Below are 26,432 nucleotides of genomic sequence, written 5' to 3'. Positions count from 1 at the left end.
ACACAAACACCCGCTGGGCTCTGACCCTCTGTCAGCCTTTCGGGAAGATCTACAATCATGATGCTCCTGTCCACAACAGAGTATCCTGAGAGGATCACCATGTCTGGGAATTCTGCATTTAAGAGATTCATCCAAGTCTGTGCCAGGATCCAACATTCACCGGGGTCACCACTATGTCCTGCAATCAGGATATATAGTAGATGAAAGGAAAAAAAAATTAAAAAAAAGGAAAGAAAGACAAAATATTTTGTAGCACACATCAGTGTAGAAAACTCAAGCCCTATATTGGTGATCCATCCATATATTGCCAGGTCAATTCCCAATGAGCTGAGACTCAAAGGTTGCAGACCGCTGTGTTTTATCACAGGGGGGCACAAGGACAATTGTGGAGGCTCAACCCGTGCACCCCAGAGGGTTCAACCCTCAGTGGTGAAGGTTTAACCCTCAGTGGTGAAGGGTTAACACCCCAGCAGTGTCCCAGGAGCCAGGGAAATCTGCTTAGCCCTGATGGCTTCACCCCTGCCCACAGCTTCCCTCTGCTGTCGCCTCCAGTCCTCCAGCTTGATGTTAATTAGATCCTCCACTTTAGCACTTTAGCTGGTTTGGAATACAGGCAGGGTTTAGTGACTGTAATTCCAGACTCCAACTGTGCCATTAGCACCGAGACATGCACAGAGCACATCCAGAATTAAAAAAGCAGCTTCCCCCTCGTTTAAATGATGAGATGAGAAGGATTCAGCGGCCTCAGACACACGTGTACCAGAAGCAGGGGCTTACGGCACTGAGGAGGAGTCTGTTACATGCCTGTTATAGGCTTCCAGCATCTCAAAAGCATTACTTCAGTTTTGCCACTTATTTCCATTATTCCCTTCCTACTTATTCCCAAAGCCAATTAAAATGCAAACAGGAGATTTTAAAGGCTTCAGTTTGATAACAGGCAGCAAGACAAGCAAGGCATGGGACAGCACTGAAATATGGCTTTTTAATGCAAGCATATTAATAGAAATAATTGGATTCCTAAAGGCTTGCAATTGAAAGCGTTACCTCTCATTGTCCATTAAACCAATTGACATCCTGCATTTGTTACTACAAAAGTGTGATTCTGATTTCATGAAGGGTGCTAAACACACTCAGTTTGCTCTAATGAAAGCTGTGGAGTTTTCTTCTGAAACACATCCGAGCCTCATAGCATGCAAGAGATCCGATGGATTCCTCGAAGCCTGCACGGTAAATGCCGCCCTTGGAGAAGTTAAACTCTCAGTTTTGTCTTTACGGAGGCCAGAGTTTCATGCCAAACACATAATGTGTTATTAAGCTTTCAGTAGTTATAATAAAAGAGTTAAAGAACTTAACTTTTCAAAAGAGCCTATGGGAAGAAGATGCTGGAGCTTATCATAATTTCAGTGGGAGGCTTCACACTGAACATCAGGAAATCCCTGCCTTACCCTACAGTTGATTTCTGAATTTAGCATAATCTGGTCTTCCAGTTTATATGTTCAATTCAAATTGTTTCCCCTGGCTATGGCTGCTGTCAGGTGATACAGACAACACAATCTTTAACCCCCCCGTTCCTGCCCCTTCTCTTACACCACATCCGTGTTTAGGGGGCCAAAGCACAGGAACATAAGCACCCTCTTCACACACCGTTTTGTTGGTAGGGCTAGTTTTCTGTAGAGCTAGCTCCCTGAACTTCACTGAGATGTTAGGTAAGAGGAGAGGCAGCTCGAGGAGGAGGACAGAAGAGAAGCACGGCAAGGTCCCAGGGGAGCAGAGGGAACAGGAGCACAGAATCACCTCCCGCAGTTATAATCAGCCACTGAACTTCACTTTCTCGTCAGACCACGCTGCTGATGGCTGCACAGGATTAAGCTTTTCCCCAGCTCTGATGGTATAATTTCCAGTTTATTTATCCCAGCAGCAAGCATGCTGCCAACACAAGTGTTGGTTCTGCTCTCCTGGCCTCTCCTGGAAACGCGCCGCTGCTCCGCTCCTTTGTGCCAGCTCAAACATTCCCGTGACTGTGTGAGAGCTGAAGTGGGAAACAAATACACCTGAAAAGTAACCTCCACTTCTCAGAGTGGGGTTCATTTGTCTGAAGTGGTTCCCTGGTCTGGCTCCCAAAGCAGTTACGCTCCACCCCTGGCAGGAACAGGGATGGGGAGAGAAGTGTCCGTCCCTTGGAGCAGCACTGTGAGCTTCCGCCCGAGCTGTCCATGGAGCTCCAGCTGGGCTCTGAGAGCTGAAAGCTGACTCTTCCAAACTGGGAAAGGAAAAGCAACCTTCTAACTTTGCTCACAGCACACAGCACAGCATGCATCCAGCCCAGGGGATACCTTAGGAATGAAGTTCCACTGATGAGAAATTAGAATGATGCACCAATCATGTATGTTTATAGATCCAGCTCCAAATTTAAAAACATAAATTAATATTAAAAAGATACACACATTTTTTTATACTTCTTACTTTTTGATTACTTTTTCCAACATTAATATTTCCACATCTATAGCACGATAAATGATCATCTTTTTAAGTCTTCCTATAAAAGAAAACAATCGGTTTTCTTTTCAGCTCTTTAAGATAATACCTTCTAGAGAAGGTCCAAGTGCCATGTTTTTATTACCATTAAATGCAGAATAAGTCATTCTTCCAGTTGATGTTATGATAACTATGTCACAAAGAGAAGTCAGAGCAAAAATGTCTATGTTTCTTCTTTAATGGTTTAAAAAGGAAACAAACAAAAAACAAAAAACAAAACCCCTTTTGTTGTATTTCCTGGAATAACTGTCTGGAGAAATTGAAGAGCACTTAGCATACACCTCATGGACTTGAACACTAACAACTTCAACAAAGGGCTGATAGTGAAATTGCTTTTCACCTTAAGGATAAAAATATAAAAAGCTATGTAGGGGATTGACAATTTACCCACTGGAAAATGAAGTATCTCAATTGAAATTTTGAATTACTTTTTTTTAAACAAATGAAGAAAATAGTGACAGAGTTCAGTTCTAACAGTTCTATCCTCAGTTCTGTATCTCTTAATTTATATACTTAAACCTATTGCATTGAGTATTTTACACTCAAACATAAGAGAAAATAATGAAATGTAAAGGTTAAAAGATAGAAATCAGCACCATAAATGATCAGCCCTCAAATCTTGAGCAAAGAAAAATGCAGAGACCAAGCTCAGCATCATAATCCCTCTGCTCTGGGCCACTCCTGTCAAGTTCTAAATGCAGCCTGAGCATCTCACTTCCTTCACTGAAGTGGCATCACACAGAGAAAAAGCATCTTTAAAAATTTCACTAATTTGAGGCCACAGACAGGAAAACTTCTTAATCGTGATTTTACAGCAGAATTTCATGTCAGTATGTATTTTTTTAGATGCCTTAAACTGCTAATTTCCACAAATTAACATGCCAGGGTCTCTTTTAATAGTAAACATAACTTAGCATTTCCTGCTTGTAAGGCTTGGCTTTAGCATAATTACAGTATGTTCCTTGTTTTCAGCCCCATAAGGATCCCCCTCACTGCTCTCTCCCCAGCCACGCTTTGCTCAACCGAGTTTTGTATCAGCAGAGGCACAAAATGAACCTGCAAAATCTACTCAGAGATTTGCTGCGTGCAGAACACTTGCACATGTATATGCAAAACACTTGCACATGTATATGCAAACTCACATTTGCATACTCCAAATGCCTGCTGTTGCCTGCAAACATGGTTTATTTTGGCATGCTATGGCTGAACATGCAAATTCCCTTCTTCCAGCATCAATTACCTACTCCCTCACAATCGAAACGTTCCGTTTCCTGAAATGATCCATTGCAGACCCTCTATTACTTTGCTTTCCTGTAAGTCAATAAATACTGCCACGTCCCCCTACAGAAATGTCTCTACCCAATTCCTTTTATGGATTCTGTTGATTCTGCACTGTTCCCTGTTTTCTTTCCCAAATCTTCAGCTCCCTCCCCTTTTGTCCAGACCCTGCTTTTGCTCTCTCCATGAAGAGAAAGAGCAGCAGCTCTAGCTGTTCTGCTCCCTTGGTTTTTACCTGTCTGACACAGAGGCACCTACTGCTCCCTTTGCTAAAGGAAAAGCATCCCCAAAAGGTTTCAAAAGGATTCAGTAGGATCCGGGTAAAGGACTGTGACTAAGACTTGACAGGCTAAATTTACTTTTAATTTTCCCTCATGTATAAAGCCTATTTGCTTAATTTAATGTTTTACAGCTATCTTTAATGTGCAAATACTTTCCACAGTGAATATGCAATATATAAAAAACAATCAGAAACTCCCTCTCTGAAGTTGGGCTATTTATTTCCTTCCCAAAAACTCAGCTGAGTGAAGCCAGGTTAATTGTCTCTACGTCACTATGAATAATGTTGCAGAGCCTTGTACTGACAGCCACACCATTCTTCTGCTGGTTGTGTATCCCAGAGCTATTTCAATGGATAACTCTAATTCATTCTGGCTGCTAGATCTGCATGTGAAGATAAAAGCTGGTAGCACACTTCCTTTAGTCCGTCTCTAGTTTTCCTCAACTTTCTACCCAGCAGGGGTAATTCTGGACATGTTACATGCTCCAAAGTAAAGGAAGTCTTTGCTGCCCTTCCTGTATTCCCTGCACGTCCCCATCATTCATGGTGGCAGCAGCCATCCGTTGGCTCATTAGCTTGAACTAATCTTGATAACCTGATATACTCTTCTCACCAATCAATCTCTTGATTATAGCCAGTTTAAAATGTAACCATAAACAGGATTCTGAGATTTTTCAAAGGACAATGGAATCTGAATTAATTAGCATCCAGCAGAGGCAACCCAAAATCCTCCTACAAACAGAACTGAGAAACTTCAGAAGCCACAAGGACACTGTTTATGGAGCGGTGGATGGGCTCTCACACACTTGCAGAGCAGGAGAGTATGGCATCCTCAGCTCCCAGACACCTCTCAGGCTATGGAGCAGCTAATTCCCACACAGGAATTTATTAATTACACCTTGACACTCTACCAAGTTAGCCCGTTATTGACGCCAGCACTGACTGTGCTCATGCATAACTCATCTTTACAACCTGCAAGCACAAAGATTTGAAGCTTCTGTCAGAAGTAATTCCAGGTTACACTTACTAGCCTATCACACACACCTCACAGAGCCAAAAGCTCTCCCAGTCTGACATTTACATGGATAACCATGGGAAATTCATATGAAAAGGGGAGAAAAAGTATACCTGCTTTCTTCAAACTATCTTTACAGTATGTTCCATAGTTGACAACATAGCAAGAGAGGAGGTATAGGCTGGATATTGGGAAGGAATTCTTCCCTGTGAGGATGCTGAGGCCCTGGCACAGGGTGCCCAGAGCAGCTCTGTCTGCCCCTGGATCCCTGGAAGTGTCCAAGGCCAGGCTGGATGAGGCTCGGAGCAAGCTGGGCTAGTGGAAGGTGTCCCTGCCCTTGGCAGAGGGGGGAGCTCAATGGGCTTTAAGGCAGGTCCCTTCCAACCCAAACCATTCTGTGAATCTATGATTAACCAGTTTTCACAAAGGGAATGCATTTCAAAGAATGCTAATACACATTGCCTCTGAAAAAGAGGTAAAAAACCCAAAAGACATTATTTACATGGCTGGCATTTAAAGAAACAACAATAATAATTCTCACTTCTATGGACAACAGTAACATTTGCAGTCCAAGAAACCATAAATGTCCGGTAACAGATGATGATCACCTCACTGACGTGACAAATATGAGGCATTTAGTTTTTAATGGCTTTCGTAATTTCTTTTTTCTTTATGAGAGCACCACTCTGTGTAAATGTAGGACTAAAATGTATTTTAGTCTTCAGTACTTGGAAGCAAGTTCACACATTATTATTCTACATTAGCTTCATTTGTCAATTTGATGACTAAAGACCTGCTGGCCAGATGCAAATGCTGCTTCCTAATCTTGATCCATCACGCACAGCAGCCGTGGGATGTCATTCCTCACGAGGGAGGATGAATCAGGAGAGCATTCCATAAAGGAAGGTAAAGAGATAAACCAGATGCATCCATTACCTGGAAGAAGTTCTGATTTCCTTCCGAGAACATTTGGTTACAGTGAAAAACCCCAACCAAAGTAGCCCAGGCGCAAGGTAAGCCCTGTCAGAAGTGCAGGTTTCCCAGTCGGAAGGGGCTGGAACTGGCCCTGGCTCTGTGTGTCGAGGAGCTCTTTGCTCTTCACCAGCCACATGTGAATAGCCTGGAGAAGTCAACATGAATTTTGATGTTTTACTGGATCCAGGCCAGGAAATCTAATATACCTTATTTCTCATTTCCATCATGTGTGTGTAAGATGATATCCTCGAATTCAGGCATACATAAAATAATTAAGTTCTTTTTCTTCAAGTAAGCATCAGGTGAAAATAGTGAGATGTGTTAAGGGTTTGCTAATTGATGATATATTGCCTTAAATTAATTTTCTACTATTAATGTTGCTTAATGGAGTTTCATATTTCTTATTTGAAAAATGAGGGTCAAAGGAAGCAATGATGAGAGACAATTACAATTACCACTTAGGACCATTAATATGTAAATATATGTGTAAGTTAAGATTGTTAATTAAAGTTTCATAATTGCTGGGTATTTTTGAAGTTAGAGCCTAATAGGTTCTGCCGTTATTCCTGTCTGCTTTATGCATACAATGTCAATGACTCTTACTCTTAACATACCATGAACAACAGCATGGCATTTATTTTATTAACTGATATGGCCGTTAATGTCTCATTATGCCATTCAAACATTTTATTCCTTTCTAAAAATACTACGGGTTAAAAAAAAATATCCTTTACACACCTTCATGCATCAGCTCATCGGTCAACTCCAAGAATATCCAGTGGGTAGATCTCCCCATAATCATCCAGTGAGCTTTTTCCTATCTCCCTTTGCAGCATCTGCTGCCACCAGCTTTAAAGCACAGACGTTTTTAAAAGGTCAAGATAGAGAATGGGCTTGATCCAAGGATACCCAGCTGTAGCAATCCAAAAGTCAAGAGAACTCTATCAAATGTCAAGAGAAACCAGAAAAGACTTTGAGAAATCATTGCTGCAGTACTTCTCGTTTATGCCATGTGTGCACAAGAGGAATAATTTAATCAGTTCTAATTCAACAATATTTCACAAATTTCATCTTACTTCAAACAAGTGAAGTATATACAATGAGGATTTCCTCAGTTATGGTTTTATTTTTTCATGATTTTTCCACTGTTACCTAAAGCTTTGAAAGCAACACTGTCCTTCAAAAAATATAATCCTAAATTATGGCCTGTATTACACAGACCATGAAAATAAATTCAGAAATAAAACACTGCGGCCCACTTATAATCCCAGTGCATTGTTCATTTTAATTTAAAATAAAGTATGTGTTCGCAGAAGAATACCATGCATCTTTCTCACAGAAGTGTGAAAATAACGGTGATGGCTGTAGGAATTTTTTAATATATGATTTTAAGGAATCTTTGAAAATATGGGGGTTTTGTTTGGTTTTTTTTCCCTTAAGGTATATATCTAGTGCAAATATTCAGTGTCTCACAGTAAAATAAAAGATCTCAGTTTCCAAAAGTGGAAGAAATTTTCAGTTCTATACTTATTTGCTAAGATATAACTAAACTAAAATCATTAAGATCTTCCTTCTCCTTGCCTTGTCTGACTTAAATTAATGCTTGGTTTAAATTAATGCTTGATAGTTTTAGGAGGACATCAAATAAAATCAAACATTATTGTCAGATGAAACAATTTTCTTTGCCATGTCTAAAGACATTTATGTAAATGGTCTTCAAGCACATCATAAACACAAATAACTGCACTGATAAGTTGCAACAACCTAAAAAGAATTTCCTTTTATTTCTGTTCTGCTGCAAATGGAGGAAATGTTTTGGGCTCATGAAGAAGCAACTCCCTCTCCAATATGCCCTTTACTCTGTAATAAGTATGGTGTGGCCTTTCTGTAGACAATTCACTCAAGTCACTACAGAAGATATAAAAAATAAATCAAGCCCAATATCTGAGCCATCTGTAATAAAGTTTTAACTACTGATCCCAGAGATATTTTCCCCATAAATTGACTCACCGTACAGTTGGGATTGCTCCAAGCCTTTAAGGTTTTATCTGCTGTTTGGAAGTAGAGACGATAACTCCCCACAGATGATAGAGCCAAGCAGTTAAGAAGTGTTTTAGACGGTATCTTCAAAGGTCTTGACAGAGAATCCCATAATACTCTAAATTTCTTTAGCTGTGATCTGTTCTTAAATATAAATCTCTCCTTTAATCCACGCTATGGACTGCTGGAATCACTGGATGTGTTGGCAAAGGTATTTTGCTACATCTAAACAGCTGAAGAATACTATGCCCAAATGCCTACAGAGATATGGAGAATCAGTGTAAAATCCCAGATTCCCAGAACCATTCAGGTTGGAAAAGCCCTCCAAGGTCATCGAGTTCAACCTGTGACTGATCCCCACCTTGTCACCCAGCCCAGAGCACTGACTGCCACATCCAGGACATCCTGGAGCACCACCAGGGAGGGGGAGTCCCACCCGTCCTTGGCAGCCCCTTCCAATGCCTGACAACCCAATCTGGGAAGAAATTCCTATCTAAAACACGGCTAGCCACTGTTTACAACAAAGAGAATAAAAATTAGGTTAAAAAGTCCATCCTTACAAGTGACACAAAAATTCTAATTTTACCTCGGCAATGGAAGTTCGTGGAAAGTCTCCACTAGGAAATGGTGTGGTGGGAAGCCTGAAGAGTAAGGAAAGTTTTGGTGGTCAGAATGGAATTACCTACCTGGCAAGAGAGCAGAACTCTTCCAAGCACCTGAACTACTAAAGCTGGTTGGGAAATCACTGACGGAAGTGAGATGAATTCACAAATTTCAGTTCCACAGAAGCTGACAGGGAGAAAACATACCCTCATTCTAAATCTGTAATTCAAAACTTGCAATCAAGTCCAGATTTCTTTGAAGGGGCTAATTTAATTTGCTCCTTCTTTGACTTGACCTAATTTTATTTTTTATTTGCCGTGTCATTATAGTTTATGTAAAGAATTTACACTTTGATAATTAAATCAGAAGTTAGAACTCTTTAGAGGGTTTTTTTTTGTTGTTTGTTTGAAGAATTCTAATGCAATTTACTGAAGTTCAATAGAGTAGGAAGAAGATTAGACCACCAAATGAAAGAAATGCAAATGATCTTCAAAAGCTGGCCTCCCTCCATCTTATCTTTGAGAGTGGATAAATCCACTTTGATACCAGGATTTAATAAAAAGATCAAAAAAGTCCACATGCTTATATCTGACGTTATCCAGGCAATATTGTTGTTGAAGTAGCTCTTGAGGATGGAACCTCAGCCAGGAATGCACAGCAGTAGCTCTACATTTGAAGAACCCCTGGGACTGGGGGACACAGGGAAACACAAAGTTTGGAGCTCCTAAATTCCTCTTTCTCTTTTAAAAATAAGTTTTACACTAGAAGAAGTATTTACACCCTGCAAACAGCCTTTCTGCATGATCAATTAGATATAAAATAACCTATACTTTAGGTTTAACAGGAGATGATCTGAGGGTCTCCAGATGAAAATAAAAAAGTGGGAGGGGAAAGATAAACAGGAGACAAGACTTTGAGCCACTGTGAGTACGTGCACATGGCTTGCAACTTTTGTTTGTATTCATTATGAAATCAGAAGAGAACAAGCTCTTTTAATTTTAATGCTAAGTAAGTCCAGCATTTGTCTTGCAAATGCTCTGTGAGACCACACTGAAAACATTAATTCTATAGTTTCTTATAAAGGAAAGAGAGAGAACAAACAGGAAGAGCATTCTTGAATGATAAAATGTCTGAGGGATCTGGTGGGGATTCTTCACATACGATGTATTTTTCTTTAGGGAACAGGTGTAGATGTAAACAGATGAGTCTATATAAGTAGAACTGGCAGCTCCACAGATAGCTGCTTGCCTTTCCATATGATTTTTCAGACTTGCCAGGGTACTCAGGACCACTCTGCTTAATTATTCTTAACATTTTGCCCATTCATATGCTCACAATAAAATGGGCAAATATAAAAATAATTTCAGCAAACTGCAGTTTAAATCTCAATAAAAACAATACATTTTATTCCAACAAAACCCTTAAAGAGGGAACTGCCTATTTTATGAATGCTAGTCCATCTGTTCGCAGCAGCTCCTTTGGAAGTATTTGTTTTGCTTAGAAATACCCAAACTGATGATGCATGTGGCAATAGATGGGCTGAGCTGTGTTCACTGCTTTTACATCACTGGGCATATGAAGGTGTTTTCATTTTTGTTGGGCCAGGACTGCAGAAGACATGAAACACTTGAATCCCAGACTAAAGCACCTCCTCTGTGAAATCAGGCTGAGAAATTTGGGGCTGTTCAGAAGAGAAGGTTGTATGGAGACCTCAGAGCCCCTTTCAGTATCTGAAGGGGCTACAGGGAAGCTGGAGAAGGACTCTGGCAGGAACTGGAGTCACAGGACAAGGAGGGAAGGGTTCAAAGTGACAGAAAGTAGGTTTAGATTTGATGTTAGCAAGAAATCCTTCCCTGTGAGGATGGGGAGCCCCTGGCACAGGGTGCCCAGAGAAGCTGTGGCTGCCCCTGGATCCCTGGAAGTGTCCAAGGCCAGGTTGGACATCGGGGCTTGGAGCAAGCTGGGACAGTGGAAGGTGTCCTTGCCCATGGCAGGGGATGGAATGAGATAGGCTTTAAGGTCCCAACCCAAAGCAGTCTAATTCTATGTTCCTCTTCAGGGGAGGCTGTACCCACCAGCATGTTTCCATGGTGATGGGCAGCTGTACTGGGGTTCAGTTCTCCTCTCCTCCACCAACAGCAAGAGAAGAACGAATCAGATCACACAAGAGACGAGCACCGGTGCAGGACACAGTGAATTCATGCACGCATGGTACAACAGTGCTCACAGCACAGGTGACAGAATCACACAAGTAATTCGACCGTGAGCATGGGATCTACCATTTCCCAGGATCCCAATGGCCAGTCTGCCAAACCTGTACACAAAGACCAGCCCCACACACCTATGGGCTAATTTCTGGAAATAGAATTTCTGGAAATAAAACCTCCTCGTCCAGCCTTCCCTCCATCATTCCAAAGAGCCCAAGCAGATTGTGAAGATGGATGTCAAGAGCACAACTGTGCAGAGCCACAGGACCACAATCCACACCTACTTGTACACAAGGTGGATGTCAGCTCCGTGTTACGGGTGTGATTGTGCTCTCAGCTATGGAGCAACCCAAACTGTGTCACTTCGGATCTGCTGAATTATTCATTCATCTCAGTACTAATCAAACTTATAATCGCAGAGAACATCAGGACAAATCACAGAAGTGAACATCAAAAGTAAGAACAGAAGAGCTCTTATAGCAGCAAAAGGAAAGTAACAACAGGAAACAAATGAGCAAGGAATGAAAAGGAATTATTATAAAATATGTACCAGAGCCCTGGTTAGTGTTAGAGTTTGAAGCAGGCAGCCTCAGGAGCCCTCGGGCCAGCAGCAGGCACGTGCAGAGATTTAAACCCTCAAGGCTCTCAGTAAAGCTGTGTTTGGAAAACCTCACAGAGCTGGGAAGGGTGAGCTGGCCAACCACCACCAGACAGAGCAGCCTGCTGCAGGTTCAGACTGTGTCTCCCCAGCTGGGTGCCGTGGAGTGTGACAGGAGATGCCCTACACCGACAGCGCGGTGCCTGCCTGGATTACAGAACAGCCACCTGGGGCATGCTGCAGTTTCACACAAGTCAGGAAAGGGAGGTCACAGGCTCAGACTTCTCTTCCCTTCAAAGGATCTGAGACTCAAGACACCCTCCACCTTGGCCAACCATCATCCACCAAGGCTGCCGCAGAAAACCTGCTGTACGAGGTTCACAATGCCATGAGGATGCTCAGCACTTCCCAGCAAACACTGTTGGCCTTCTCTCCAAACATCCTGTGTATCTACCAGATTAGGGTGCAGGCAATATTTCAGGAGAGCACCTTTTTTCATTAGCTGAGGGGTTCTGAATGAGGTGATGCTTAATAACTTCTATGAGCTTGGTTCTTCTTATTGATTTCCTTCCACATTTCCTTTCCCTATGATTTGCACTGATGCCAGGGAAGATGTGTTCATTGTACTCAATAACCTTGTGTCTACTATGCCTGCAATATCCCATCAAGCATCAGACTTGTCTACTAATTCACTCGAATAAATGTGTTAATTAATAAATAAAAATTAGCAGAACATTCCATCAATCACAATACCTGCATCATAAGGCTCAGCAGTCCCAGATTCAGCCTCTCCACATGAGAGGCAGGAGCTGGAACAGGAAGGCTGCGAGTTTCTCAAGCCAGTTTGTTCTCTCATTCCTGGCACTTGTAGCTGTCCAGGGACGAAGGTGGAGGAGCCCCTCAGCCACAGCGCTGAGTGAGGCCAGCACTGGCACAGATCTGCCCTGCCTGTGGTCTGTCTCACAGGCTTCAGCTGCTTATATGAAGACCATTATTTTGCTGGTCCATCAGCCAACGACTCCTAATTGTGCCAGTGCCTAAACTTAGCTTGCAAGCACAGCTAAAATACTAATCATTAATTTCAGTCATTTCTGAATGCCTGTTATGCTAACAGGTACATTCTGAATGCCACTCAGGATGACTGGCTAGGGCATGGAATTGAAGGAGTAAGAATACACAATAGAAAAATAGAACCCCTCAATACTGGAAATGGAGAGGGCTAATTCCACTGACGTAAGGAAAGACCTGTTTGACCAAATACACCTAATTGTGTACCAGAGTTTTAAGGAGACAGCTGGGACTGCAGTCTGGAACACAGAAAGGGATGATCCTGAATAAAAGGCTGTTATCAACTACTACTACTACTACTACAGCTCTGGCAAGGAAGCCAGGGAAGGCAACGGATTTAACAGACTTGTTTCCAGGTTTTAGGTTCCTCTTTTTTTTATGGACTGCAGAGTAAAATTCTCAAATTCAAATTTCCTATGAAATTCTCTAAGTGAACCTTGCACTCCCAGGACAGTGTTAACAATTTAACTCCTAATTTTAACATCCAATTTCAGATGCACATCAGCTGAGCAGCCAAAACACTTTCTATTACACAGAGAGATGTCTTTGTTTGAAGGAATTGCTGACTCATTCCTTTAGTGGGAATAGTCATCCATTCCTTTGAAGATGAGGTCATGCAAAGTAAGCCAGGTGACCCATACAGCAATAGCTTCAACCTCTCTCCTCTGTTATGGATTCCAAAGGCACCTGTGCATTATTCCAACCATCCCCAAGCAGCTGCAATCCTACCAGGCAGAGCAGTGCAAAGAGCTGACTGCTTTTGTAACTCCTGAGACACAGCCTGGACAGGCTGGCTTGGCTTCTTAACAGGAAACACAAGTCCAAAATCTCAGAATGAGGTGATTAAATATTTGCCAGAAGCAGAAAGTATTCAAACAGGAGTTTAATAAAACATTAAATATGAAATTAACTGAAATTGCTCCTGAAGCAACTGCTTAACCTGGTCCAAGGAGCAGAGGAATGGAAAATGGCAAATGTGACAGCAACTTCTGAAAAGAGCCTGAGAAACTGCCAGCTGGTACCTGGGATTTATTTACAGGTCCAATAAACTCAGCTGTATAAAAAGGAACAGACTGAGCTGATGCATGGGGAAATGCAAACCACAGAGAGGGGTTATCATGGCTTTTACAGCACAAAGCACAGATCAGAAATTGGCTCTTTGATGGTGCTGAGAAACACAGGAGTAAGGGTGACCTGGCTGACATAAGATACTTGAATTCCCAACAGTTTTGGTGACCAAGTTTGGAAGTGGGAAAAAATGGAATCTTTCCAATAGGACATAGAGAGAAAAATACAGATTACCAGAAGAATGTGACATTTATTCTGGGACCTGTGCTAGTCAGCACATCAAAAATTTCTTTGTCTTAAAGGATGTGAAGGTGAACACTGAGAATATAAAATTATTCATGTTTTTCAAGACAGCACCACAATTCACAGAAGGATTGAAGAATCTCAAGATGCGGGATTAAATAATAAAAAAGGAGATGAAGCTGAATGGTTAGAAACATTAAAAGATTCAAATAAACTAAATATTCTTAATTATACAAACCCAGTGACAGTAAGTAAACTAGCCTGTGTCATTCAGGACAGAGATCTCCCAGCCACCACGGATGCTTCTTTGTCATCACCTTGTCATAACGTCAAGATTTAAGACCGGAGGGAAAAACCCAAAAGCTAGAGAAGACAATCAAAAAACCTCATTAAGCCTCTATTTAAAACCCTGATTTAAGCATATCTTGAGAACATCATACCAGACTCATCCCTCTTCTCCACTTTTAAAAGAAGTACCCCAAATAAGATTTACAGAAGGGCAACAAATGAAGAAGGAGAAGGAATGGCTTATGTATTCAGAAGATTAAACAGACACAGACTCTTCAGCTCCACAAAGAGAGCAGGGAAGATGTGCCAGCAGGAACAGGTTAAAAAGGAACAATTATTCAATAATTCCCACAGTATGAGAATCAGAATGTATCATTAAGAGATTTACAGCGCAGGCAGGGAGGTACTCCTGCACTGTTATGGGATCTGTGGGGAATACAAGGAGTGCCACACCAGAGGCTGAACAGAGGAGAGATCCATGAACACTGAAGTGCGTGAGGACGCAGTTCTGGGAGCCCTGATCCACAGCATTTCCTCACTCTGGATTAACCTGTTTGCCCTCAGCATCACGTCCTGCCTGGTGCCAGAGCTGGGACACTGCCACAACAGAGCAGGAACGCTCTGCTTTTCCTTCTCTTCCGTGTTTGCAGGCAGCTCACCGAGGTATTGTGCACGCATTCACTTGCAATATAAAATGTCAGAGGAAGAAATGATGCTTGACATAAACCCAACATGAAAGAATTCACTGTCATCACGACTTCTTTGGCGTTCTAGAAGGGGGCGAAAAAGGATTAAGATATTTTCCTTTTTTCACTCTATTTAGTTTAGGAAGACTGAAAGTAAGTAGATTTTACCCTACTCCCCAAGAGCATGTGATACTCAGAGTGATAACAGCTCTACATAAAAGGTGTTCTCACAAGTTGAAAAATGAGCAAAAAATAAAGGAAGTTCATTCCAGAGGGAAAAAAAAAACCGCAAAACAAAGAAACAGCACAAATATGCAAGTCAGGCATTGGAGGCTATTTAGAGAACTTTTTTCCTTGCTTATTTTCCCATTCATCATTATGTATAATATTTTGCCACAGAAAAAGAAAGAGAAATGAAATACTTCATTTAGTTGCCCAAAAGTTTCAATACAAAACCTCTTTCTGCCCAGGAAATGACCATGGGCTTGCTGGTGGGAGCCTTTACAAATGGACAGGCAATATTTATGAGCAGCTTGAAGGTTTCCTAGTGAATATCCATCTGGACAAAGTGCATTTGCAAGCTTTGCACTCTCTCTCCCTCCCTCTCTCTCTCTCATTCCTAGGTCAGTTATCTAATCCTAAAACTACATCCAATTTTCTCTGAGGAACAGCTCTGCACAAGTGTAAGTGAAATGCCCCAAAGGCATCTAAATCAGGATTTTCTTAGTAGTGGAGCAGCCTTAAAAACAAATGAAAATCACGCCTTCATGACAAAGGAGATTTTGTCTCAGGCTTCGAATTCATTTCAATAAATTGGGTTTACTTTGTACCCATGCAGGCTTGACAAAAGCAGGCTGCGCATCCTGTGGTGGGAGCAGTTGGTAGCATTTTTTCCTTTTCAGCAAAGATGCTGCCAGGCAGCTGCAGAGATGTCCTGAACTTTGTCTCACTCACCTTCCTCCACCTGCCCCTTGAAATGCAAGCAGGCCTCCCAGACTGGCCCATAAAAAATAACCAGCACTGCTAGGACGTCTGTATGTAGATTATACTGTTAATCAATATATTTTGCATAGCCTCATGGATCACTTGTTATTGATGATTATGCACTTTAGCTCCTGTGACAATATGTCAATAAAATAAAAATAAAAAAATGCTAAGGACAGCATATTTTAATTCAAAGATGATCTCTTTCTTGAAAAGAGGTGCCACTCTCCAAGCTCTGAAAAGACTTAGCTCTTGAATGTGTTCCATTTACCAAGTGGAGGAGCTGTTGAAGGAACCAAAACTTTCTTGGTAATCACAATACAGATATCTGAAGGTGAATAATCTTTTATAGACTTTGGTTACTTTTAAAAACAAATACTGGAAAAAGAGGAAGTTTGCTAAAAAAGGTAAGTTTTGAGTTACTGAAAATATGTTATTCAAACTCAGCACAGACTGGCATAGTTTTTACTCCCACAAAAGAGAAATAAAAAAAAAATGCTGGTTATGGACAGTTTTAAATATATATTTTTTTAAATTGAACTGACATTTAATCACTAAGTTTTAATGCAAAATATGAAATACTTTGCTTTTTAAGAGGGAAAAGAACAGTGGGTGAACAGACCAAACTCCCTAAATTATCATTAAGTTTGAAACAGCATGCTTGAGTTACTTAGGCAGTCACAAGAATTACTTTTTTCTCCAAAGCATCCCAGCCCCTATGGACTCTTTCTCCTCTCTCAGGGTTTGCTTTCTTTAAAGAAAACTGCCCAGTTCTTTGTTTTCCTAAGTGTGTTTTCTCCACTCCCAACACAAGTCTGGGTCAGCCCACAAAGCTCCCAGCTAACTACTGACTCTTGATTACTGATGACCTTATGTTTAATTTCGGCAGTGGCAGGGATGCAAATGGCTGTTCCCTTGCAGATTCCCCCACCTATCCGGTCCTGGGCAGAGAATGCCACGGCCATTCCACCTTCCAGATTTAACACATAGAAAGGACACACAAACACTAAACCAATATTTCAGAAATCCCCTTCTTTTATTACGGGACATGAATGATGAATGCACTATTGATCCACTCTTTCCATACAGATGCTGTACTCAAAACACAGCACCTTGAGAGCTGTCGATATTTAAGAGGAGCTTTCATGGAAGAAAGGCTATGGTGACTTTCAGAGGTCCTTCGTCCCTGACTGTCTGCAGGAGTAAGTTAATCAGGAGATGAAGCTCTTGTATCTAAGCCAGGCTTGGGATGGAGCAGTCCGAGTGAAAGTAAGGAGTTCTCTTCTCTTCTATTACTGTAAATACATTCAAAGGGGGAATGTGCTAATTTGCAGCACTCTGTGAGGCAGAATTAATATAAACAATAAACATAAAATAGAAACCATGAACCTGGTCAAGTTAAAAAAGCAGTAAAGGCTAGAGATGAGATGCTGAATACATGATTATTTTAAGACTTGTGCCTAGTTAAAATGAGATTAGAAAAAAAAGCCAACCTCTTGCAAGCCATTTTAATTCAGTTTGTGGACAGTCGCTGGAGAATCAAAATTTTGATCAGTTATGCCCCACTTGGGATGCACAAAGCTCCAATTTTCAGCTTCTGTTAGTTTAATACAAGGATGGCAAAAATCATGTGGACATTCCCTTCATTTACTCTTGGAACAAACAATTTGCTCATCACCACATTTTGGCTGTCTGCCTGAACTGCTGAAAATGTTGCTTCTCCTTGAAGAATAACATTTAACCAGTCAGATAATAACCGAGTCACCCTGAGGTCCTCAAAACAACCCCGATCAGGTCAATATACTGTTCTAATGAGGAACAACCCCGGCTTCCAGAACATTGTTTTTTCCGTGGGAAATCTGCAGGCAAGGGAGATGGGGATATTCAGGACTACAGCCTGTACTTGAAAAAGGCTGGCTCTATTAAATAGCTGTCCATCTCCTGGCACTCCAGGGAAGGAAGCATGCCCCTCTAACAAAGATGAAGGGAATATCAATGGGGCTAATCTCTTCAAAGTGCTCAGGCTCAAAGCAATCCCCTGCAGTAGCACAGTCCCCACCCTCATTAGCTCAGCAAACACAGCCAGAAACAAAACACTATCTGCAAGCAGGGCAAAAAATGTAAAACACAGGGATTCCAAGCCACCTCCCTTTACCTTCCAAAGGGCAAATATTTCATACATTTTAAATTATGTGTGTACTGAAAATAAAGTCATATATTTTAAGAATCCCTTTTCTTTCCCTTCCAGCATATTTAAATATTGTGGCATTTGCTCATATTGAAAAATGGTCGTGACACAACAGAAATACTGCACAGCACAACTCTCCCCCTGATCAACAAAGGGGGGAAATTCACTGCCAGATTTTTCCCTTTGGCAAACTGCAACAGTCAGAAATAAGGAGAGTGATAGTTTCATAACCCACGAAACAAGGAGACAAAATGATCTGTCAATCAGCTCTTATTTGTGTAAGTCCAATCTACCCATTGCCTTCAAATTAAAGATTTTTTATGGTCAGGATAACAAATGTTGTGAATGAGAAAAAAATGGCATACAGCAGCAGAGAGGGAAGGAGTGAGAATTACGAGACAAGGAATTACCGTTGAATAATTCAGTCTTTCAGCACATCCTTTCATTCCCATGATGACCATAGGAGTAATTAAGGATGGCCAACAGACATTGTAAGCACCCCTCAGGGAGGGAGGCTGACAGGGATGTCTTGTTGATCTGACTTCCGAGGAGAAGCAGCACAATTAGGGCTGGAAAATAGGTCATGGGTTGTGTAAAGCAACTCCCACCACCGGAATCTCTCCAGGGAGCCCACTAATGGATTCACCAGTGCAAACACATGGGCTGGGCGGGCTACCTAGGGACAGTACATCAATATTGGGAGCGTCAAACAGCACACAGCTGGGGCAACAGTGTCTGCTCTGTCAAAGCACGGACTTCAGCCTGAGGCACAAAGGACAAAACCTTTTTCCCAGTGTGGCTGAGGTGAACCAGCCCACCAGTACTCCTTTTATCCGAGGTATCACTTTTGAAAATCTTTGGCTTGTATGAAAACAGCTTGGTCAACAAATGGATCTGAAAGTTTATCTCCCACCAATCAGCTTAAAGTAGGGATCCACAGTCAAACATGGACCAAAGATGTATCACAGGCTTTAAAGAGGAGTTTTATAAAGGGATACTCAAGTTTGACTGAAGAGAAATAGAAAAAGAGAGGGATGGACAAGATAAAGGAGAAATTGAGAGCCATCACTGCTTGGAACTTGCCAGTGTAGAGCAAAAGGCCTGACTTTGCTGTTCAGCCCTATGCCCTTTTGGAAGGGAGGAAGGAAGGGGTGTTCTCCCTGACTACAACTTGGAACGATTCTGCAGGGGACAGAGGAGGCACACACAGATCAGACACACAGCCCTGACACAGCACTTGGACATCAGCTGAAGCCAGGAAGAAAGTGAAGACAAACTAAAAGTGCTGATTACCAAATAATAAATGGCCAACTAAGATACGCAGGTGGCTGCATTTGTGCTCATCAAGCAAAATCTGTGAGGATGTGGATCAATTATATTTAAAAGAAACAGACCATGTGAATATCTAGTTTGTACAGGAAAGGGTGTATGGGTATGCAGGGAAAACACACAGATCTTGGAATGCTGACCATAGCAAAGCAAACGGTTCTGAATGGACAGACATTAAGCCATTCCTGATGGGAACAAGGAGAGGAACAAGTGATGTACAGTTACAAAGGGACTTGAGAAAAGCCTGAATGAGAAGCAAAGCAGGCAGCTAAATAAGTCTCCGTTCTCTATGTAAAGAGCAAACATTTTAAAGATTTGAAAGATGTGCTCCAAAACCACGGCTTGGTCACCTTGCTGTCCTGTCAGGAGGAGTTACAGCACTGTAGCAAGTCTGAACTGAGTAGTAACCAGAACTGGGAGTTTTCTGAGAGAAAAGGCAAGTGCCAGGACAAATCCAAAGAATTATACCCTTCCTGCATCCCTTGTTGCTGCACCAAAGGATTCGGGATGATGGAGCACAGCTGGCAGCAAACACAAGGCAAGAAGAAACCAAGGAGGGGGAAGGAGATATGTTTGGCTCATGCTGAGACTGGGGAAGGGGGAGGGAAAGCACTTTAACAATTGTTTAGTGCTTCATGTTTTGTTTTTTCTCAATACCCAGAACCAGTGATCAGAAGGTGGTGTTAATTGTCAAGAACTTCAATCAAGTAAAAATTACTCAAGTTGAGTCTGTATTGCCTGTGACAGCGTATACATAGTTAGAATCGAGGCAGAAACTCAGGCATTGAACCACAAGGGGAAAAGCACCCTAAGGAATCAATTGATGTTATCAAGTAATCTGCCTTGGAGATTAAAGAACACAGAGCAATAAAGTGTTGTAATGAAAAAAGCTTTTGAGTCAGAAATGGGAGGCATAGGGAAAAACAAACATTAATGTCAGCACATAATTGCTCTATGTGGACAAAATCAGATGCCTCTAAAAAGATTACTGCTAAGTTCTGTGCTAGAGGATTCTTTTCCCGTCAAGCGTGACTTTAACTGCAATTAAAAGGAGACAAATACAAAAAGCAAGTTCCAGAAACTGCAAAACAAGCGGGACAAAGGATAAAGATCTTGTCCTGCCCCAGTTCTCTTATACGTGGCCACAGCGGCCACAGCCACCTCCTGAGATCTGCAAGTTGCAGGTGCGCTGCTGATTCAGCCTCTAACTCCAAAATCCACTGTAGGCTTCCCAGCAAGGGAGAGCTTCTTCCATCCTAGAAAACTCTCCACCCTGCCAAGATGAAGCTTTATCTCCTCAGTGCCACTTAAGAGCTATTGATCAATCAAAAGTGCGAAAAAAGGAGGAAAGAAGGAGCAAAGAAAGACACCTGGCTTTGTCACCTTAACACCAGCTTGTCTTTGCAGTCAATACACCAACCAAAATTGAGGAAATCAAAGAGGAAATTGAGAGGGCACCTCACTGCAAGCTTGATTTGCAAGGACTACATCTGCCAGTTCTGTTCTGAGCACATATATTGTTACCAGATTAGGGACGTGAAAACTGTAATTTCGGAACTTTACCTGATGTCTCAGTATCAGTGGAAATTCTAACTATCTGAGCTCTAATCTCCATGCCCCCATCCCTGTGAGGATTGTTTGTAGCTTTAACATTATCAGTAATAGCCTAAATACTGTCAAGCACAAATATTGAAAATGCTCCAGCGACGACATCCCAGAAATTCTGTCTGTAATTCTGTGTTCAGTAGAAGGGTGGGTAATATAGAGACAAAAATTTGTCTTTGCTATTTGACACCAAAAAAACCCTGCAGAGGAACAGCAAACAATTGCAGCCCATTGGACCAATGTTTGTCTCATGGTGATGGTGCTGTGTGATGTCATGTGATGTGTAATTAAGCAAATGAAGCTTGCTTTTAGAGAGCAACACTGAGCAGTTGCCCTGACCCCACCATGGCTGACAGTGGTACCATCTGTTCGCTGTCGATGTGTCTCCTCCATCCCTAGAATTGCTGTCTCCTAAAATAAACAACTTGTATCACAAGATAATCTTGATCCTGCCATTTCTCACATTCTTTTACGGCTTTTACATTCTTTTAATCTACTTTTCCTCAGAATAAGACACGCACCTATATCCCTTGGGGATGGTCAGAAGCATGGTAAGGTTTATTTGTTCATGCTGAGAGCAACACAGCCCAGCCTGGATGGAAGCAGGTTAAATGTTAACACCTCACTGTACCTCCAGAGCTCAAAATAAAGCAGCGCATTTTTCCAAATATTATTTGTTTGCCCTCGGCCTTACTGTAACTGCTCTTGATTTTGGATTGCTGTGGTGAAGTGGGGCTTGTTTGGTTTGTTTGTTTTAATGTGCCGTGATAATAAATAAATACATTGTAGCTCACAAGCTGGAGTCTTCCACACCTTCTCTTACATATGCAATGCTGGCTTTTGATTAATCTTATTTACATTTTCTAAACGGCAACTGGAAACACAAAAGGTGCTGACAAGAGGGGGCTCCAGGGATGCATGAGTGCTACACTAGAAGAGATGCCAGTGGAGATGCCAGTTAATTTGCACAATAAAAGGTAAAAGTGAATTTAGTTTAAAAATCAGTTATACTGAGGTCCATCTTGCACAGTAACTCCGGGTCAGCCATTCACAGCATGAAGAATTCAAAGGACACGTTATTTGTGTATAATATCAGAAAAATTTCTGATATTAAACACAGTCTTGAAGAGCATTATCCCCAGCAGGCTGAGTCCCGGGCAGCTCTATCACCACCTCTCACTGAGAGACCCTGAGCTTGTTTCAGAAAGCCCAGGGCAAAGCAGAAAATCCCCATGAAGTGCAATGTATGTAGTTACTTTCTGCTCATTCACAAGTATGGAAAAATCCACCTTTAAGCTGAGCTAAAGAAAAGCTGAGGCAGAGCACAGCTAAAGCAGAAAGATTTCTACACAACTTTTGTCGCTAATTTATCTAAGATCTGAGCGAGGCTCTGGCAAAGCAGGAAATGGCTTTAGGCTGCTATTTAACTAACAACGCTGGAACAGCAATCAGATGCTGGAGCCAGCAAGGCCCATCCCCAAAAATGCATTCGGGAGAACCACAGTAACTCACAAATTCCTCCTTTGGGAAGCACCTCCCACCTGGTGCATGTCACACCACTTAAAAACAAAAGGTAAGATGTGCTTGTCTATACTACATTTGCAAAGATAATTACTTGAAAACAATACAAAGGAAAGCAAAACAAATTATTCCATTAGCTGGGGCCTTCCTATCTCTGACCTCAATCTCATTTGCTGATACAGCCAAACTTTTCATAAACCTCTTCTATCATTATTAGCTTTAATTTAAATAATTATTGGGCAGAAGAAAAAAACCTGCTCAACCATGGCTCTCTAATCTACTAATTAAATCCAGCTGCAAGAGCTGAACAATTTGTGTGTCTGGCCATTAATGCAGTCAAATATTTTACACTAGGTGGTGTAACATCAGCTGGAGGGACTGAGGGACACAGCTGGAAACTGAGCCATGTTTTGATAAGGAAAATCAACCCAAGCTGCTCCACAGGCAGAGGTCCTGACTGAGGCAGATGTCCCATTCCCAACAGGCTGTTAAACACAGGATACGTTTTATCTGCTCTATCCCTCTTGAAGCTGCTACAGCGTGTCTCAGCCAGGTATTTTCTATCTTCAGCCAACTGGAATTCCATCCTTTTGCATTCTGCCTCTCTGTGGCCATTCACCCCAATTTGATATCTCTGTTGTGTTACTCCTGCAGAGAAAATTTTGGATTTTGTCCAAATGATGGAAAAATGTGCCCATTTAGATTACCTGGAGCTGATAACCTTTCTAATGGAAAGTTCCCATCTGGCAGAAATATTGCAACTGTATTTTTTAGGGATGTGGTTCCGCTGCAAATGACCCAACATTATACACCATGAACTAAGATGCGAAACTTCTTCAAATCCTCCTGAACAAAAAAAATGAGCTCTTATTCCAAATTACACACATAAATACAATAGTGGTTGAACTTGTCTTTGGGAAACTGCCCAAAGCAGTGAGCAGTGTCAGTGCATTTTTTCTCCCTTGGAAAATGCAAATACCTTATTTAATGATACAGCAGAGAGATCCATGAAATCACTACACAAATAATAAGGGATCTGATGTCAAAGTTTTCTGCCAAGTGACTCAATATATTGATAATACACATTCCACAGTATGTGGGTCATTATGACAAAACACCGTCCCATTATTTTTCTTTAACGATTTCTTATTATCTCTCACATTCTATCAAAGCTCTATGTTTTATGAACACATAATGCAAATGTAAACTTATTTTTCAATGTGCCTATATATATTATGTTATATATTATTGTATTATATCATATATACTCAAAGCACTAGCTTTGAGTAAAACCATTTCCTAAGTTGAGATCTAATTCTGTGCTGCAACATGAATGCTTGTCTGTGTTTTGGAACTGAAGACTGTTTCAAAACAAAAATGTTTTAGAATGACCCCTCCTCAAATGAAAATGCAATGTGCATTCACAGTATTGCTGACATGGTAATACATGGTTGATGATGAAAAATAACTGGTTAATTCAATTCCTGCCTAGTAAGCAGCCCTGTCAGCATGATGAAATTTTGAGGAAATTATAAGAGGACTTTGTAAGACTGGTTATGAAATGCAACTCCAGAATTAGCAAATAAAAGAGCAAACAGTAATAGAGGATAACCACCACTTGAACACAGGTAATCTCACTAAGCTTTTTACCCCCATTGATCAGTTCTCTATTCTATGTAGTACTGTTGCAATTAATTGTAGTCTTTGTTATCGTGCATTTGTCCTTTTACGTAAATGGAGCAGTAGTCCAATTTGGCAGTTCAGCCCATAAAAAACAAGCTTATTGATCACTGGCACAATCAAGCATTTCTTTTTCAAAATTAACACACCTGTGCTGCTTCACATGTTATCTGGCTCCAGAACTAGAGAGAGCTTAGACAGATTGCAAAACAAACCGAGTCTTAGGGAAGAAGTTGTTTTAGAGCCCTACCAGAGCGATGAAAGGTGACCTGGTTGGCAGGATGGGGACCAGCGTCGATGGAGAGAATAGGGAGCAACTTCCGCATGTCCCAGAGCTTCATCACACCGGAGGAGTCACAGGAAGCGATGGTATCCCCCTGCAAAGGTGGAAACAAAGGCATTGCTTCTGTACCTCTGCCAACATCAAAGCCTCTGGCACAGGGCTGGGCAGCCACGTACAGCAACTGTATCTAAACAAATAAATAACAATTATATGTGAGGTTATCACAGCCTCTTATCAGCTCGGCTGGCTTGAACAGCAATAGGACAACATGACTTCCGAAGAGACACGTTCAGGAGAAACTGGAAGTACAACGGAGAAAAGGGTAATTTTGAATTCTGACACCAGTGGCCCCTAAGAACGGGCCCTGTGGTTCTTTTTTTCTCACGAAGCCACAGGATTGGCCTCTTAGCCCCTGTTTTACATTTGTCTGCTCCTGTTTTCCATGGGAAGAGTAAGATGAGAGCAGAACAGACACTCCTTCCCTGCTGTGTATTCCACAGCCACCCTAAGGGGCAACTCCCCATTCACTTAAAGGTTGCACTGGATGATCCTTCTGGATCCCTTCTAGACCAGAATATTCTGTGATTCTGTGAGAAACACCCCCTTTCGGTGAGCCAGAAGCACGCAGGCACTATGCAAGGAAAGAGGGCAGGACCATGTCCCCCATGCCTCTGTTCAATATTAACTAAAGACAAACACAAACAAACAACCCCATAAACAAACAAAAACCCAGACAAAAATACCCAAACAAACAAAAACCACCCCCAAATCCCCCCAAAAACCCCAACCCCAAACCCCTACCCTAAAAAGAGTATTTTGATTATGCAGCATATAAATAAATGCAAAAGTTGAAGAAGGCAGGGTAAAGGATGCCCAAACATAACTTTGTTTAGCTAATTCCTCCCACTAGAACAGAAAGAACTACCCAGTTACCCACGTAGAAGCATACACTTTTCACTTGAACCTCCTAAATAAAGATTCAAATCCCTAAGGCAGCTCAGTTGGTATGCACTCACAGTTATCCATGTCTTTTCCAACTTATGCAAGTGCAAGATTATATTAAAGAATATTGTTTGGAAGGGGAATCACAATGATATGGGATTCAAAGTCAGGTGAAGCACTGGTCAGATACTGCATCCATGATTTAAAAAAAAAAATAAAAAATTATATATATATATTTTACATCTTCCACATAAATAGTACCTGCAATAAAATGTGTGGTGTTTTCTAGCAAAGAGGATTTAAGATCTTAAAATACCCATCAGCTTCTCAACTAGAAACTAATGGCTTGCAAAACACTACCCTGGTGTAAGTATAATGAAATCTTTAGGTTAATTCGGAGGAGATCTAAATGTCAAAACTCCATTCTGGCTTGGTACAGGGACTAATACAGACTTAACACCAAGAAACTAAGTAATCATTGCTTGGAGAATTCAGCAGCCAGGCTCTCAGCACCTGCTGTTTCGCAAAAAAAAATATCAGTAACCATAACTATACCTCACGCATCACAGTGCCATGAGCATCATAGCTCTGTTGAACTGTCTCACCAGTTATGCCCACTGAATTCCCCTTCATTTCATCTGGATCCTTCCAGCAAATTCAGCCTGTACAAAGGATGAGGGCAAGCAGGCTGGTCAGGAAACAAACAATAAAAAACTCCAAAATACAACAGCTACACTCCAAATTGTATGGCTTGAACTGGATCTCAGCAAAGCAAATTTTTAATCTGGGAAAAAAAAAAAAAACATCATTATGAATATGAGACTTGAAGAGTCATTAAATCCAGTCCCTTCCCTTACAAGCAGTGTTTTCTCACATCTGCTGTTCTACAAGCGCTAAACTCCACATTAGCAGGAATTACCTCATCCTCTCCATACTGCTGATCTAAAGCAGCCCATGAGTACAATGGGAATATAAAAGTACTTGTTCACATGCAACTTGTGTCCTTTAGGGTAAAT

General features: G+C 41.4%; 1 protein-coding gene across 7 annotated transcripts in view; it reads right to left on the bottom strand.

Annotated features, from left to right (window-relative positions):
* Positions 1 to 26,432, bottom strand: part of SPAG16 (sperm associated antigen 16) — a 373,943-nt gene that overhangs the window by 86,702 nt on the left and 260,809 nt on the right. For 6 of the 7 annotated variants that reach the window (XM_040069137.2, XM_040069139.2, XM_040069142.2 and 3 more), the window contains one exon: positions 24,442 to 24,568. In XM_040069137.2, coding sequence (XP_039925071.1) covers positions 24,442 to 24,568 — 127 coding nt within the window. Of the gene's footprint in view, positions 1 to 17,073; positions 17,164 to 24,441; positions 24,569 to 26,432 lie in introns of those variants that run through there. The other variant, XM_040069138.2, reaches the window with a different exon arrangement.

This window comes from Hirundo rustica, chromosome 7 (genome assembly GCF_015227805.2).
Source record: "Hirundo rustica isolate bHirRus1 chromosome 7, bHirRus1.pri.v3, whole genome shotgun sequence".
NCBI lineage: Eukaryota > Metazoa > Chordata > Aves > Passeriformes > Hirundinidae > Hirundo > Hirundo rustica.
The sequence above is the reverse complement of the archived record's forward strand: the minus strand, read 5'-3'. Positions and strand labels throughout refer to the sequence as shown.